This window comes from Stegastes partitus, unplaced genomic scaffold (assembly GCF_000690725.1).
Source record: "Stegastes partitus isolate 25-593 unplaced genomic scaffold, Stegastes_partitus-1.0.2 Scaffold369, whole genome shotgun sequence".
Classification (NCBI taxonomy): domain Eukaryota; kingdom Metazoa; phylum Chordata; class Actinopteri; family Pomacentridae; genus Stegastes; species Stegastes partitus.
Window position 1 is genome coordinate 13671 of NW_007578100.1, and position 16289 is coordinate 29959.

The 16289-nt window shown below is 40.7% G+C and overlaps 1 protein-coding gene across 1 annotated transcript; it reads left to right on the plus strand.

Moving 5' to 3' along the window:
- Positions 1 to 4223: 4223 nt before the first annotated feature.
- Positions 4224 to 16264, plus strand: dalrd3 (DALR anticodon binding domain containing 3). The gene is made up of 13 exons (XM_008284715.1): positions 4224 to 5040; positions 8084 to 8391; positions 8515 to 8825; positions 10191 to 10249; positions 10357 to 10458; positions 10543 to 10607; positions 10933 to 10991; positions 12622 to 12704; positions 12898 to 13024; positions 13871 to 13929; positions 14127 to 14243; positions 14359 to 14427; positions 15458 to 16264. The coding sequence occupies exons 1-13, from the start codon at positions 4819 to 4821 to the stop codon at positions 15575 to 15577; spliced, it is 1701 nt and encodes a 566-aa protein (XP_008282937.1). The 5' UTR covers positions 4224 to 4818; the 3' UTR covers positions 15578 to 16264.
- Positions 16265 to 16289: the final 25 nt, after the last annotated feature.

The window sequence follows — 16289 nt, forward strand, 5'->3', positions numbered from 1 at the left end:
AGTACTCAATCACTGCAGTGTAATATTTTATATAAAATTGTCATAAATAATACTTTATTTGATAGTGTAAGATCATGCTGTATCGACTGTTGGACACAAGATGTCTCCAACATGATTCTCAGTGTACATGCATTAAAGATATTAAACTTCCTCTTTCTACAGACTGCATATTGGACTGTACCTTCCTTGAAAGCCTCTGTGTAACCCACATAAACAGGGATTTAGTAAGAGCAGCGAAACTTTCCAGCACCTGCATGTGAAAACAGCCTTCTGGTGTCAAATTCTACACATGCATCACTCTGTAGAGTCGAGTTCAAACAGTCACATGAACCAGAAATCAACAAACACGGCTCGGATTGCAACAAATAACAATGCTCATTATGTCCATAAAATATCAGAAATCAGTGGAAGGAAAATAATTAAAAATATTGATTTCCTAGAACCTATTTTAACATGTCCCAACAGCTCATTTTGTCCAACAAACAGTCAAAAACCTAAAACCATCTCGTTAACTATCAGCAAAAATTAGGTAAGCCAAAAAAAATAATTGCTTACTTTCAATAATTATCAGACTTATTGCAGATTAATGCATTATATCAAATGCTATTAAACAGTTTTCAGATGCAACAGTAATAGCAGTCATAGTAGCAGTTGTTACAATGCAGTGTTCTGCTGGGAAACATTTAGTGACATATGGATGTTCCTTTGACACATTGTTCCAGATCAAGCACACCCCCCAGTGGTGATGGCCCTCCCTGACAGCGATGGCCTCCATGAGTATGCACACTTCACACCAAAAACACAGAGCAGGCTACATGTTCAGGACCGCAGCTGTAGGACCACGTTTCAAGGAACCTTGTTTTGCTCCAACACACAAAACCATAGCTTGTTTGTTAAAAGTACTATTATGATTGGAATAAACCTTTAAAACTGTAACTCAATTGTTTTGAAATCCTACTTATAACTAATGAGTCAAATTGCGATTTCTTCCTCTATTATTTTGTTGTAAACTAGTATTTTGGATGGATACCATTTTCAAAACTATAAGTAGTCGTACAGTAAGTGGTATTTTGGGTGGAATAAACCTTTAAAATCATGACATGTTGGTTAGAAAATAGTATTTGGTTGGAATGAACTCAGCAGTAAAAATAGTATTTAAGACAAGATGTGCCTTTATTCATTTTCAAGGATACTGCAGCAAAGAGTGCAAACATTTAGGAAATGTAGTACAAAAACAATATAAATAAACACAGTGTTGCACATGTCAGTGGTATTGCAGATTCTTTCATGAATCAGAAATATTGACCAAAGCATAAATATTGGACAGAATTTTTATGCAAGTAGAAAAATACCCATGTAGCAGATGTAACAGTTATTAAAGTCAAAATTGTCCATTCATTATGCTTCTGTACTATAGAGAGATGTAGGACACGCTCTTCACCTATGACTGTGTGGCCNAACACATTTTATTTTACTGTATTATTATTTATCACAAAGTCATTCTCCATTTATTTTCTACTGTGACTCTCTCCTTTGTGGAACAAAGCGAAAGTCACAATATATTTGCTTCTTACTCTTTATCCAAAAACATGACCAGGGGTGACTTTTTATTTTATTTTATAAGATGTGGTCGCTGCAAATCTTTTTTGAAGGCACATCAAAAACAAAAAAAGACAGAATTCAGTAAGATATAATAAAAACTTTAATTGCAAAAGAAATTTCTTTGCCAGATATTGCTCAGAAAAAAAAAACAAAACTAAATGACATTAGATATACAGTGCCTGGTAGAAAAGCACAAGTTATAAGTACAATACAATATTGAAAATAAAATAGGAGGGTTTAAAGAAGATTAGAATAGATAAGTAATGCTGGCAGGGATACTAAGGTAATAAATAATGTTAAATACGATAAGGAAATATTGCATACCAAATTGATAATGTTGTACATGAAAGTGAAATACTGCAGATATAATCAAAATATTGAAATGAAATGTTACACACGATATTGAAACTCATTTTACATTAACTACTGAGAAAAGTAATCTGCAAATGATATTTATATTAATGTTCGGATCCAAATGTCGAGCGTTTTAGCTGTCAATCCTTCAGAATTAATTCTCTCCATCTTTAATCTACTTTTCTTACATTGTGGTTGTATATAGGCTGGTTGAAAACTCTTTATGGGGGTTAGGAAATCTCATGCTGATATTTATTTGCATTTAATGTTGATAAAATATCTGATGTGCACAGACTAATACAAGTACAGTTTATGTTTTTAATGTTCTGTAACTATACGAACAGACTTAATTTAAATCATTTCTAAAAACCCATGTTTATAGACTTGCTGTTATGGGATGTCACCTCTTTATTGCATTTTAAGCTTTTTATTGCTTATTGCTCTCGTAGTTTGTACTTCATCCTCTTTGTACTTCTCTGCAGGTATTTCAGGCTCTTAGCTGCACATCTACAGAACCCACCAATCGGTTCAGTATTCATATTCTCTTGTTTGTCTCTGCTTTCATCTTCACCCTCACTCCAACCTGTTGAGACAGATGACCACCCTCCCTGCACCTGCTCCCTCCTCAGCTAACTTTATATAATAAATAACACTGTAGTAGGGTCATACCTCAACATTAAAAACTTGTAGGGTAAATTTGTAACACTAATCTTATTTGTCTACTGGAAAACGCTTTGGCTCAACAGTCGTTTTAAAAGTACTCTATAAATGCCAGTGGCTTGATTTGACTATTAAGGTTTTATTGAGTTAATTGTTTTATTTATGTTCCTTAATACTGACATTTTGCATCTGTAGTAGTTTAGCATTATCTTAACTGTTATGTTGCTCTCTGGTTATTCTGCTTTTACATTTTCTATCAAAGCACTTTGCAAAACCTTGTGTTAGACATTTCTTTCTGATTACCACAAAAAATGTAATAGTACTCAATCACTGCAGTGTAATATTGTCTTAAATAATACTTTATTTGATAGCATAGGATCATACTGTATCGACTGTTGGACACAAGATGTCTCCAACATGATTCTCAGTGTACATGCATTAAAGATATTAAACTTCCTCTTTCTACAGACTGCATATTGGACTGTACCTTCCTTGAAAGCCTCTGTGTAACCCACATAAACAGGGATTTAGTAAGAGCAGCGAAACTTTCCAGCACCTGCATGTGAAAACAGCCTTCTGGTGTCAAATTCTACACATGCATCACTCTGTAGAGTCGAGTTCAAACAGTCACATGAACCAGAAATCAACAAACACGGCTCGGATTGCAACAAATAACAATGCTCATTATGTCCATAAAATATCAGAAATCAGTGGAAGGAAAATAATTAAAAATATTGATTTCCTAGAACCTATTTTAACATGTCCCAACAGCTCATTTTGTCCAACAAACAGTCAAAAACCTAAAACCATCTCGTTAACTATCAGCAAAAATTAGGTAAGCCAAAAAAAATAATTGCTTACTTTCAATAATTATCAGACTTATTGCAGATTAATGCATTATATCAAATGCTATTAAACAGTTTTCAGATGCANTATATCAAATGCTATTAAACAGTTTTCAGATGCAGCAGTAATAGCAGTCATAATAGCAGTTGTTACAATGCAATGTTCTGCTGGGAAACATTTAGTGACAGCATGCATATGGATGTTCCTTTGACACATTGTTCCAGATCAAGCACCACAGCTGTAGGACCACATTTCAAGGAACCTTGTCGTCCCGTCCCGTCCGTTCCCCCCCCCTCAACACCTAAAACCATAGCTTGTTTGTTAAAAGTACTATCATGGTTGGAATAAACCTTTAAAACTATAACTCAATTGTTTTAAAATCCTACTTTGGATGACATAAACCTTAACTAATGAGTCAAATTGCGATTTCTTCCTCTATTATTTTGTTGTAAACTAGTATTTTGGATGGATACCATTTTCAAAACTAGAAGTAGTTGAACAGAAAGTGGTATTTTGGGTGGAATAAACCTTTAAAACCATGACATGTTGGTTAAAAAAAATAGTGTTTGGTTGGAATGAACTCAGCAGTAAAAATAGTATTTAAGATAAGATGTGCCTTTATTAATTTTCAAGGTTACAGCGGCAAAGAGTGCAAACATTTAGAAAATGTAGTACAAAAATAACATAAATAAACACAGTGTTGCACATGCCAGTGGTATTGCAGATTCTTTCATGAATCAGAAATATTGACCAGAGTATAAATATTGGACAGAATTTTTATGCAAGTAGAACAATACCTATGTAGCATATGTAATAGTTATTAAAGTCAAAATAGTCCATTCATTATGTGTCTGTACTATAGAGAGATGTAGGACAGTTTTTCGGTGTGTGTTTTGAGTAGAGTAACCTTTTAAAATGATAAATATATTCTTAGAAAGTCGTATTTTGGGTGAAATAAACCTTTAAAGCAACACCTTGAACACTTTAACATCCATCCAGTTTGCAGGGGGCCTCCTGACACACCAGGGTCAAGCTGCAGCCTCCTCTGCTGCAGTGAGCTTCAGGCTGCAGTTACTCTGCCACACCTCTGGACGGCGCTACACTGGTCCGACACGAAAATACCTCCCGGAAGAAACACCGACCGCGCTTCAGTTGTTCCGCAAAAGGGGAAAACAGCCAATGCAGTCCTGCTCTAGAGCCAATATCTGACATCGACCAGTGATCAGCCTCACGCCTGGAACATCTGAGCTCCAGCACCGCCCGCATCGACACGACCACCGAGTGTTACCCGGGAGACATGCGCAGGGTGTGGGTGTGCTGACCGCCTGGTACCGAGCTCACCTGCTGCTGCTGCTGATGGAGAACATCGAGGAGCCGTCGCCGCTCCGGATCACCCCGACCGTCCGGGCGCTGAGCTCCGCGCTGCGGGGGAAGCGAGACTCCGACCGGGGCAACGGCGACAGGGTGTTCCCCGAACCGGAGAAGCTCTGGTTCAAGGAGAGCAGCGCGAAAAACCTCCGGAACAGAGACTTCTTGTCGCCGACCACGATGCTCAACACGCTGTATGCGGACGGACAGGTGGGTCGGACGCGTACCTGTTGGGTTCATCGGTATGTTTAGCTTCTAGATGCTAATAAACAGCTTGAGCTAATATTAGCTTAAGTTAACGGCGGAGGAATGAACGAGCTAACTGCTCGGTTGTTAGCTAAACGCCCTTTTCCTGAAACAGTCCTCATCACCGGAGCTGTCATTTAACGGTACCAGCACGTTAAAGTTCTAATGCGGACAGAAACTCTGCGTGTTATCCTTCCGCTAAACAGTATAGTTCCTCGGCCAGTGCAGGTGGTTCTGTGTTGGCGCAGTAATACAGTGGTGTTAAATGGACTGGAGGTGTTGTCAGCAGAAGCGTGACTCGGCCAATAGGAGCAGAGCTACCTGCTTCATCAGCTGATTCCAATTCAGAGCTGACTTGATTCCCACCAGGTGTGATAAAGGACAGGTGAACTCCTAACCGTGAGGCTGTTTGAATGAGGGCCGCTCAGAGGCCTTTGCTCCGTCCTGATCGACCAGACGCTGGCAGCCTGCAGCGGTAATTGTTAACACATGAGTGGAACAAGCAATGTGGGTCAGACACACATGCACAGCTGCAAACTGAGGTTACACTAAACCCACTGAGGTCTGCTCGTAGGGGGATGCTCGTGCTTTTGCATGCACTGAATAAAAATAGGTCCTATTTACTAGTTATTATTATTATTTTCTGCTTTAAAAACAAAGCTTATTTCTAACCCGATTGTACTTTTGCATTCCCTGTCTAGCTTCTTCTACGCCCCATGTGTATCCAGCTGCTGTAACGTGTAAATTTCCCTGGTGAAAGATCAGTAAAGTTTATCTGATCTCATCTTATAAAAGTGCATCTTCAAAATGCAGCTTTATTCAAACGACACGATGCCACAGATAACCAGATAAAGACGAGAACAGGCTGCTGTCATGCTGGATGCTGCCGGTCCGTTAGGGTCTTAGTCAGGAATATGTCCACAACATGTCGTCTAAGAAATCATTTCAGACAGTTTGGTCCGACAGACAGTCTACCACATGATCCTGTCCCCAATAATGTCCTTTAACTTCACCAAGTCCTTTATTAAAGTCCCACAAGCAGCATCGACAGCTTCATTAACTCAGTGTATTGTAAATGTGTGACTCGTTACAGACTTGTGATTTTTGCTGTACGACCTGGTTGTTAGGCTGCAGTCTGAAGTGCATACTTTTTATTTTCACTTTAAGTGTCTATTAAAGCTGCCCTCACAAGCTATGGACTGTTTTATGTACCGTAATTTTTGGACTATTGAGCGCACCTGAATATATGCCGCACACACTAACTTTGAAAAGAAAAAAAAGAATTACTTACACATTACACACTTGCTCAGTCTGTTTTTCGTTGTCACTCTCAATGTCGCTTTCGTCTCGAGGCAAATTCGTAAAAAACGTTAAAATCCACAAATTAGTCGCATCATAGTTGAAGCTGCAGTGTTCAAAGCATGTGAAAAAAATAGCAGCTTAGAGTCCGGAACTTACGGTAGTATATGTACAACTGGGACAGACTAATTCGTCATTATTTCGCTTCAAATTTTGACCATTGTCGTCTGTCATGCGAAATGAGCTGTCATCTGTTTACAACCAGAAATGCATGCTGGACATGTTAGTATTTTTGGCATACGACATTTGACAAATTATTGTTATTATTGGCACATATTAAATCATTTTCCGAACTACTATATATTATGAAAGTATGGATATGGGGACACAGCCTTAACTTTTCCATGTTCATTTCCAGAATAATGCAACTTGGTTGTTTTATTCTGTTGTAGAGATGCCATGTGTTGGAACAACAAATACTTATTCACCTGTGTTAAAAAGAAAGGAGAGGATTCAATAAAATATTACGTGTTGTGTTTATATTTTGCTCAGTCTAGTGTTTTACACGATGAGCATGTGTAATGCTCTGATGCGGGTTCGTGATGCAGCATTTCCTGAAGCACAAATATATGTGTAAAGTTTTCACACATGCATATCTAAGAGTAAAAGACCAATAAAATAAAGCCCCCAAATATACATATTTGCCGTAGATTTAAAAGTCGTCAGTGACATAATCTTACAATGTCAGCGGGTATCAAATGCACGCCAGTATCTGGTATCAGACAGGATGCAGCTATAATTATTTCCATTGTCAGTGAGTTTGTCAATCATTTCCTTGATTAGTGGTTTCACCAATAAAGTGTCAGAAAATAGTGAACAGTGTCAGTCAGTGTTTTACAAAGCCCAAGATAACGCTATCAGATGTATTGTTCTGTCCACAACCCAAAGATGCTCAGTTTACTGACATAGAGGAGGAGAAAAATTAGAAAGAAATCGCTTTCAAGAAACTGAAGAATTAAGAGAATTTAGACTTCTCTACAATTATTAAGCAGCTGTCCTGTTATTACATTCACAAAATCAGACATGTTTTTAAAAGCAGAGTAAGAAATGTGAAAGTATGAGACTAAAATAGAAAAATGTTTGTACAAGTGAGGTCTATAAAAACAGTGATATAGTTTATTATAGCTATGATAGCTTATTTGGATTATTAGGAACTAGAAAAGCAGTTGTGTAACAGATGTTGCATATTGCTAAACATACAAATGTAATGAGTTAAAGTTGTGCAAAAATGACATACAAGGTGCAGTTGTTGGGTATATAAATACAAAGCATGTAAGGAGAAGGTGCATGAGGTAGATTCTGAAATAATGAATCGATTATCAAAATAAATGATTAAAGTTAATTAAAATGTTGACAACTTTTTGATTAACTGATGCAGCTGTCTTTCTCTCTGCACACTCTTTTTTAAAAATGATTTTTTCTGGCCTTTTTTTCTTTTATTAGTCAGGATAGAGAGAGTGAGACAGGAAAAGGGGGAGAAGAGTGGGGGAGGACCTGCAGCAAAGGGTCGTGAGCAGAAGTTGAACCCACGACCGCTGCGTTGGGGAACTACAGCCGCTGTTTATGGGTCGCCCGCTTAACTAGGAGAGCTATAGGGGCACCGTCTCTGCACACTCTTACATATGCTTTATCTAATGTGTCCGTCCAGGTCCCTCCAGCTGTCATGTCCAGAGTCCTGTCCCTTCGTGGCAGCGGTGTCCTCCCTGTAGCCGGAGGGGAGGTGATGGGTGAAGGTCTGAGGGTGAGGGTGGACCGGGCTGCAGCTTTCAAGACTGTGCTGGCGGGTGGAGCGGCAGAATACCTGAAGCCCTCGAGTCAGAGACAGGGCTGTGTGGTGCTGAACTGCCCCGCGCTGCACCCGAGACCCAACACACCCACCCCGGACACGCTGAGTCTGGGCCAGCTGAGGACCGTGCTGCTGGCTGACCACATGGGGGCGCTGCTGAGAAGACAGGGGTGAGTGTGTGGGTTAATTACAGGCAGAAGAAGCACTGCAAAAGCCCTTCAGACCTCCTGTTTTCATATTTTATGGACTATATTAATAACTGCTCGATGATGTAATCTTCTCTCTCATCTTAGGTTTGCAGTGTCCTTCTGCCCCACGCTTCCCAAAGACAGTGACATCAACACCTTCCTCCGAGCTCTGGGCATCGATTGGCCGACGGCTCCGGCCAACTGGACCAATGAGGGGCGAGAGGAGAAGATCCAGGAGGCGCTGGAGAACTCGGCGTACAGAGAGAAGGAAACGGAGCGAGGAAGGAGGACCAGCGGAGGGGGAGCGAAGAAAGCCGAGGAGGGGGAGGACGAGGGAGCGCTCAGGGTCAACCTGAAACGGGTTTTCCAAGAAGAGGGGCTGCTGGGATACGACCCGAGCCTCGGTACCTGCACAGGTGAGGCCGGGAGGGCATGGCCAGTTCAGTTGCTAATGGAGCTTTTCTAAGAGTGTCATAATGTGTGGTAGGTTTGTGTAGTTTTGCATTTTGTTGGGTAAAAACAACAGGTTGTGTGACGAATTATGTTTCGACAATCACCAAATTTAATAACTTTAGTCTTTGTGTGAAACTTTATTTTAAAAGTGTTTGTGTAAACGCAACATAGCCAAGTTTTCTGGTGCTGCTTTATCAAATTGGGGATATGATTTAAGACAACTGGCTCTCATTTTGTATAGAAAAAGCAACAAACGAGCCTCTGACCCTAACCCTAATCCATGTAGAATCAACTGACAGTACACTAGGTCCTCCAAGTTGTAGCCCTTAACTCATGGTGCGATAACAGTTATGCATAAATTAAACAAACTAAATTAGGCTCATTTCCTATTTTATTCCAAATCGCTGGCAAACACGTTTCATGTGCCATTAGCTCTCTGCTTGTCCCTGCAATAGAATGCAGTCTGAAAACAACATTCAAATAGATAAATAGCTGTATATTATTTACTTACTTTACTTACTTATCCCATTAACGTCTGTTGGGACACTAGCGGTGTGCCAGACGATGCATGGATGCTTCGCAGTTCCAGTCGCCATTTATCTACATCGAGGGCATCATCAGGGGTTCATCCCCAGTCCGCTAGGTCCCCTGACACCAGCTCCTCCCATTTTTTCCTGGGTCTCCCTCTCTTTCTTTTTCCGGCGACATCCAAGTTCCTGATTTTGTTGATGCACTGAGTACTACGATGGACATGTCCGAACCATCTTCCTGGATCTCTGTATGAAGATCAACAAGGCCTAGTTTCATATGAAGCTCACGTGAGCTGATCATGCTTGATGTGGTACATCCATCTAAGCATGGATCTCTCATTCCGCTCCAGGCGACTTAGATCTCTGTAGAGAAATAAAATTTAGTATTTGAAGAAAACAACCTGCAGTTTCATCGGTAATTAAAAGCCAGAGCGACTTCTTGGTTGGGCCGGTGACTTCCTGAAATCTAGTCTTTGCGCTGAGGTTGCCAGGAAACTAAAGACCACAAATCGATGCTGTAATATTTCTGTTGTAACAATATTCAGAGTATTAATTGTTGAGCTTAGAGATGTTTTTTGGCAGATCTTTTCGACAGAGTTCGGTTCCCTGTTTCCAGCTGCTCACTGGGTCTAAACTAAGTCACGGCAACTGTTTCAGGGCTTATGACTGTGCAAGAAAGCTGAACTAAACCACTGCTGAGCTGACAGTTTTTCAAGTGTTAGCGCAGCTTTAGGTCAGGTTAAAGACACGTCGTGGCGTACATCAGCTGTTAAGAGATTGTCTGTGTGTCTGTTTCAGTTCACAGAGACAGCGTTTCCCACCTGGCGCAGCTGGACCTCTCCACAGCCGACTGCAAAGTGAGAGAAAACACAAACACAGCGTGCCAATTTCTTTTCATATTCCTAAAAAACATAACAACCCAGACAAAGCGTTGATTTGTGTGTCCTTGCTGCCTCTTTCGCAGGTAGCCATGGTAACGGCGTTACATGTGACTTCGTGTCAGGATGAGTTTCGCCAGCAGCAGATAGCGATGCTGTGGAGAGCAAGCGGTGCGACACACACACAGGTAACCACACACACACTAATGCACACACAGCGACGTCGTGTATCGAGCTCCTATTTTTACCTGCTCTGGTTTTGCTGTTTGCAGAGACATCTGGTGTGTGGGCCTGTGAAGACTCCGGGTTCTCACCTCACCGCTGCACAGTACCTACAGTAAGACGGACTTTTTTTTTTTTGCCTCCGTCTTGTTTTCTTCTAGTCCTCTCTTGCCTTATTGCACCATTCCTGTCACCATCTTTAGGTTTTCTGTCTTCCCTCTGCCCCCACCAGTCCTCCCTTATCTCCCCTCCACCAGACACACGTTTATTATCACAAATGAAACTCTCACCAGGGTCTTCTGCGCTCTGTAGCATCGCAGTTCAAATTAAACTAAATTAAAAGAACACTGGTGGGCGTTGATGGTGCTTTTCTTCAGCTGGGTGTTACTGCGGTGTATTTTTAGCTCAGCGCTCTTGTGTTTTCTTCGCCTCTCCTCCAGGCTGAGAAGAGGTCAGATGAAGGAGGCCTCAGAGATGAAGTATGGAGATCAAGTAGAAGGTGAGCGTGCACATAAAATCACAGTGCTTTCATGTTTATGTACAGTGGCCGTAAAAAGTATTCACTCTCTTGGAAGTTTTCCCTTTGATTGCTTTTTTTCCAAATTAAATCATGGTCAGTGTAATTTGGCTTATTCAACGAGAGTTTAGAAAAACGACTCGAGACTCATGAAGATATGAGTCAGTGTTTAGTAGATACACCTTTGGCCACAATCACAGCGTTGTGCCTGTATGGATAAGACTCAATCAGCCTTGTAGATAATATGGATGCTGCAGTTTTACCCAATTCTTCTTTGCGTAACTGCTCATGCTCTGTCGGGTTGCACTGAGTTCATGAGCAAACACCCCTCTTCAATTCCAGCCACTTATTCTTAATTGGATTAAGGCCTTGACTTCTACTCTGCTGCTCCAAAACATTCACCTTGTTGTCTTTAAATCATTTCTTTGTAGCTTTGGCTGTTTGCTTCGAGTCACTGTCTTACTGGAAAACAAATCTTCTCCCAAATCTCAGTTTCCTCACGTTGTCCTACAGGATTTTCCTTCACTTTTCTACTCTTCAGTTTACCCTCTAGCTTTACAATCTTTTGAGGGCCTGCTGCCGAGAAGCATCCCCATATGATGATGCTGCCACCACCGTGCTTCACAGTGGGGATGGTGTGTTTGTGATGATGTGCAGTGTTTGGTATCTGACAAACATAGCGTCTAGTCTGATGGCCAAAAAGCTCAATTTTGCTTTCATCAGACCAAAGAACCTCCTTATAGCCAACGTCAGAGTCTCCCTCGTGTCTTTTGGCAAACTTTAGTCCAGATTTAATAATTGCTTTTTTGAACAGTGTCTTTCTCTTTGCCGCGCTCCCATAAAGCCTTGAATGGTGAAGAGCAGCCAACAGTTGCTGTACAGCTGCCAGAGCTCCTTCACAGGAGTCATAGGTGGCTTGGTGGCCTCCCTCACTCGTCTCACCCTTTCACAGTCACTCAGTTTTTGAGGACAACCTGCTCTATGCAGATTTATACCTGTGCCATATTCATTTCATAATGATGCATTTAACTGTACTCCAAGGGATATTCAGCAACTTGGACATTTTCTTGTATATATTCCCTGACTTATGCTTCTCACGAACCTTTTCACAGAGTTGCTTGCAGTGTCCATTTGTCTTAATGCTCTAGTTATACCCAGGAGTTTTGATTTACAAGTGATTGGACCTCCCAGATACAGATGTCTTTTATACTACAATTACTTGAGATGCATTCACTGCACTCAGATGATCTCCATTTCACTAACTGTGTGACTTCTTGCACCAATTGGCTGCACCTGTGTTGAATTAGTTGGGGCACTTTAAAGGGAATGAATACTTGAACTATCCCTTATTTTACATTTTTTGTTAGTTAGGAATAGGTTTTTCCAGTCTTTAAAAAAAAAAAAAAAAAAAGTCTGTCAAAACCCCCCAAATGATATTTCCCACAATTCTGTGTTGAAAGGCAATAAAAGTAGAAACTTCCAAGGAGAGTGAAACCTTTCAGAGGCACTGCACATAATCAGCCCATTTAAGCTTATGGCAGTGACCTGAGCGATGCAACGTGCAATTAACTTTTGATAATTAATTGGAGTGAAATGCTTGGTCGTGCTGTAGGTCAGACGTGGGATGACATCATCAAAGTGATGACCTCGGCCACGGTCAGATTTGAGCTGCTGTCAACGGTCCACACCAGTCCTGTGAGTCATCGTTTCTGCTCTGTGTTTGCATTCTTCGGGTGCTGATGCTGCACGTCTGTTCAAGTATTGTGTGTTTTCCCAAATGCCCACCTTGATTAATTAATAAAGTCTGTCTTCGGCAAGCCTGTCAGTCCTCGAGGCCTCACTGTGACTTAATTAGATGAGTCAGAATGACTGACAGCCGTCTGTTCAGGTGACGCTGGACGTCCAGAGGGAGGGAGGCGTGTCGACCAAAGGGCCCAGAGGAGGAGTGTTTGTCATGTACAACTGCGCCAGACTGCACACTCTGTTCGACAGCTACGAGAGAGGGGTGGAGAAGGGTGAGTAAATTAACGTTTCATTTCTCAGATCACGACTTTCCAAAAGACACAAAAACTCGGCAGTATTCCCACAGCTGTGATAAGAAACTTATTTAAAGTCAAAACAATCCATATTTTACATCTGAAAAGTCCAGCAGGAGTGAGACGTACCGATGAGCTACAGAGTCAGTTAACGGTTCTCATATCTGTCATATGATATTTATTGAAACACCTATCATGGGTCAGTCACAGTGTCTTGGTTCACATCATCACTTTCAGGCACGTCCTTTAGAAACTGATAAGGATTTGTATAAAATATATGTAAAAATAAATGAATAGGTAAATGATAATGATAGTAAAGAAAATGTTAACAGTAATAATGATCTTAGTAAGGAATTAAATGAAAATACCAATTAAACTACTTGAAAAAGGGGATTTGACAGTCGTCCTCAAATGTATTCATCTCCTTCCATTAAAGAAAAGTTAAAATTCACAAAAGTCACTCAAATAACTAGAAACTGAAAAAAGTAATAATAAATAAAAATTTGCTAAATTAGAATTTAGTGAATGAGACATTGCTTTTGAATTGTGGTGAAAAAGAATAATTAAAAAAAACCAAAAAACTATCCCAGACAGTACGGGTCCCATCATGCTTGTTTGCTTATTTTTATTTTGTTTTTTAAAATATTTCTGTTGAACCACAATTCAAAAGCAATGTTGTGATTTTCATGACATTTTTATTGATTATTACTAGATCTGTGGAAACGGTTTCATGATGTCATATAAAAGAGAAACCCTCAATAAGCTGAGATCTGTGAATCAACACGTGCAGTATGTTCATGTAGTTTTCTGTCTGTTTCTCTGCAGGTTTGTACCCAGAAATCCCTGAAGGCTCCCAGCTGGACTTTGCTTCTCTGAAAGAAGAGGTGCCACTTTATTCTTTTCTGCTACGTCATTTTATTCTCTTGTCTCTCTCCTTTAATTTGATTTCCAAAACCCTTTTATTTTCCTTCTTTTGTGAGAGTATAAACTCTCCACCATACGAGCCCAGCGTTGCGGTATTAGTTGCAGTATTAGTTGCAGTATTAATCCTATACTTCTGTCTCTGCGCTTTGACCGACAGGGCGAGTGGCTCCTCCTGTTCAATTACCTCATTCCTTTCTCGGAGCTGCTGGACCAATCAGGACAGGCGCTGGACTGTGAAGGAGGAGGAGCCAGAGTGAACATCAAGACTGAACAGGTGACAAGATGCTCACAGATAAATAAATTAATCATCAACAGAGTGCATTAAAAAAAAAAATCTCAGCTGGTGCAGATGTTCATGTAACTCATCAACGTGTGTTTGTGTTTTTCAGATCTGTAAATTTCTCGTGTCTCTCAGTAAAGACTTCAGCTCGTACTACAACAGAGTCCACGTGTTGGGGGTGAGCATGTGTTACTGTATTTATAGATGCATGTTTACATAGAGGAAATTATATGAATACTGTTGGACTATGACATACATATGGTAGTCTATGTGTATACAGTTATTTCTTTATTCCCTGAATTATAACCACAGGAGAAGTTACTGGAAGTGTTTGCTTTCTTGTTTCGGTGTTTAAATGCCTGAAAAAAACATTTCGTCCTTCCTTCTTTTTCCTTCCTTCCTTCTTTCCCTCCTTCCTTCATCTTTCTTTCTTTCTTTCCTTCATTCTTTCCATCTTTTATCTTTCCTTTCTTGTTTCCATCTTCCCTTCTGTCTTTCTTTCTTTCCTTCCTTCTTTTTGTTTCCGTCCTTCTTTCTGTCTTTTATCTTTCTTTTCTTGTTTCCATCTTTCCTTTCTTCCTTCCTTCCTTCATCTTCCCTTCTGTCTTTCTTTCTTTCCTTCCTTCTTTTTGTTTCCTTCCTTCTTTCCGTCTTTTTGTTTCCGTCCTTCTTTCTGTCTTTTATCTTTCTTTTCTTGTTTCCATCTTCCCTTCATTCTTTCCTTTCTTCCTTCCTTCCTTCATCTTTCCTTTCTTGTTTCCATCTTCCCTTCTGTCTTTCTTTCCTTCCTTCCTTCTTTTTGTTTCCTTCCTTCTTTCCGTCTTTTTGTTTCCCTCCTTCTTTCTGTCTTTTATCTTTCTTTTCTTGTTTCCATCTTCCCTTCCTTCTTTCCGTCTTTCCTTTCTTCCTTCATCTTTCCTTCCTTCCTTCCTTCATCTTTCCTTTCTTGTTTCCATCTTCCCTTCCGTCTTTCTTTCCTTCCTTCTTTCCATCTTTTTGTTTCCTTCCTTCCTTCTTTCCGTCATTTTGTTTCCTTCCTTCTTTCTGTCTTTTATCTTTCCTTTCTTGCTTCCATCTTCCCTTCCTTCCTTCCTTCTTCCTTCATCTTTCCCTTCTTTCTGTCTTGCCTTCTTCTCTTCCTTCCTTCCGTCTTTTATCTTTCCTTTCTTGTTTCCATTTTCCTTCCTCCCTCCCTTCCTCCCTCCCAGGAGCCGCTGCCTCACCTCTTCAACCAGATGTTTTGTCGCCTGTACCTGCTGAGAGCGTTGAGAGAGCTCTACCACAGCGCCCTGGACTCGCTCAACCTTCCCCCCATCAGGCAGCTATAGCCTCCACACAGCGCCAGCCCTCCTCCCTCCCTCCCTCACCCCCGTCACACTCACACCTCCCTACCTACATGTTGTGTATCCAGCTGACACAGTCTCACCTTTCTGGCAGTGTTACAGCTAATTACGACATTTCACCCGCCCACCGTTCTGCTTCCGCCTCGTCAGTGTAACTGGACATATTTCAGTGTTTAAATATTTTATAAAACGCTACCCATCAATGCTGCAGTGTAACGAGGGATTCTCCTGGAAAATCTGAGCTGTTTGGATGGAAGATACCGTCTTGCTGTCTTGCCAATAGCTAGATGGGAAGTTAAATACCACTTGGATGTCTGAACAGTAACTATGAAGCTACCAAAAGCAGCCAGTTGATCTAAAAATGGGGAAACAGCAAGTCGGCCTCCCTGCACCTTGTAGAGCTCAGTAGTTGGAATATTACATCTTGTTTGTTTCTGAACAAAAATTGAAGAATAAAAATGGAAATTCAGGGTTTTGAGGGAGATAAATTGTACCGTGGCTGTAAAGAAGCTGCTGGTATCAGTCCTATTATGTAACTGTAGGTGAGAAAGCAAGTATAACCTAACATGTCAAAGTATTCCTATGTCTGGATTTAGCATGCTGGTGTAGATTCCCCCCTAATAAGCAGGCAACACATAATAATGGACCACATCTAAGTTAGTGAAGTTAGGAGGCCTTTTTATCGTGTGACTATTCA

Excerpts from the sequence above, each read along its gene's own strand:
- dalrd3 (XM_008284715.1), top strand. The coding sequence starts at position 4,819 with ATGGAGAACATCGAGGAGCCGTCGCCGCTCCGGATCACCCCGACCGTC. Across the intron at positions 8,392-8,514 it reads GCGCTGCTGAGAAGACAGGG|GTTTGCAGTGTCCTTCTGCC; the intron begins GTGAGTGTGTGG and ends CTCTCATCTTAG. Across the intron at positions 13,025-13,870 it reads CGAGAGAGGGGTGGAGAAGG|GTTTGTACCCAGAAATCCCT; the intron begins GTGAGTAAATTA and ends GTTTCTCTGCAG.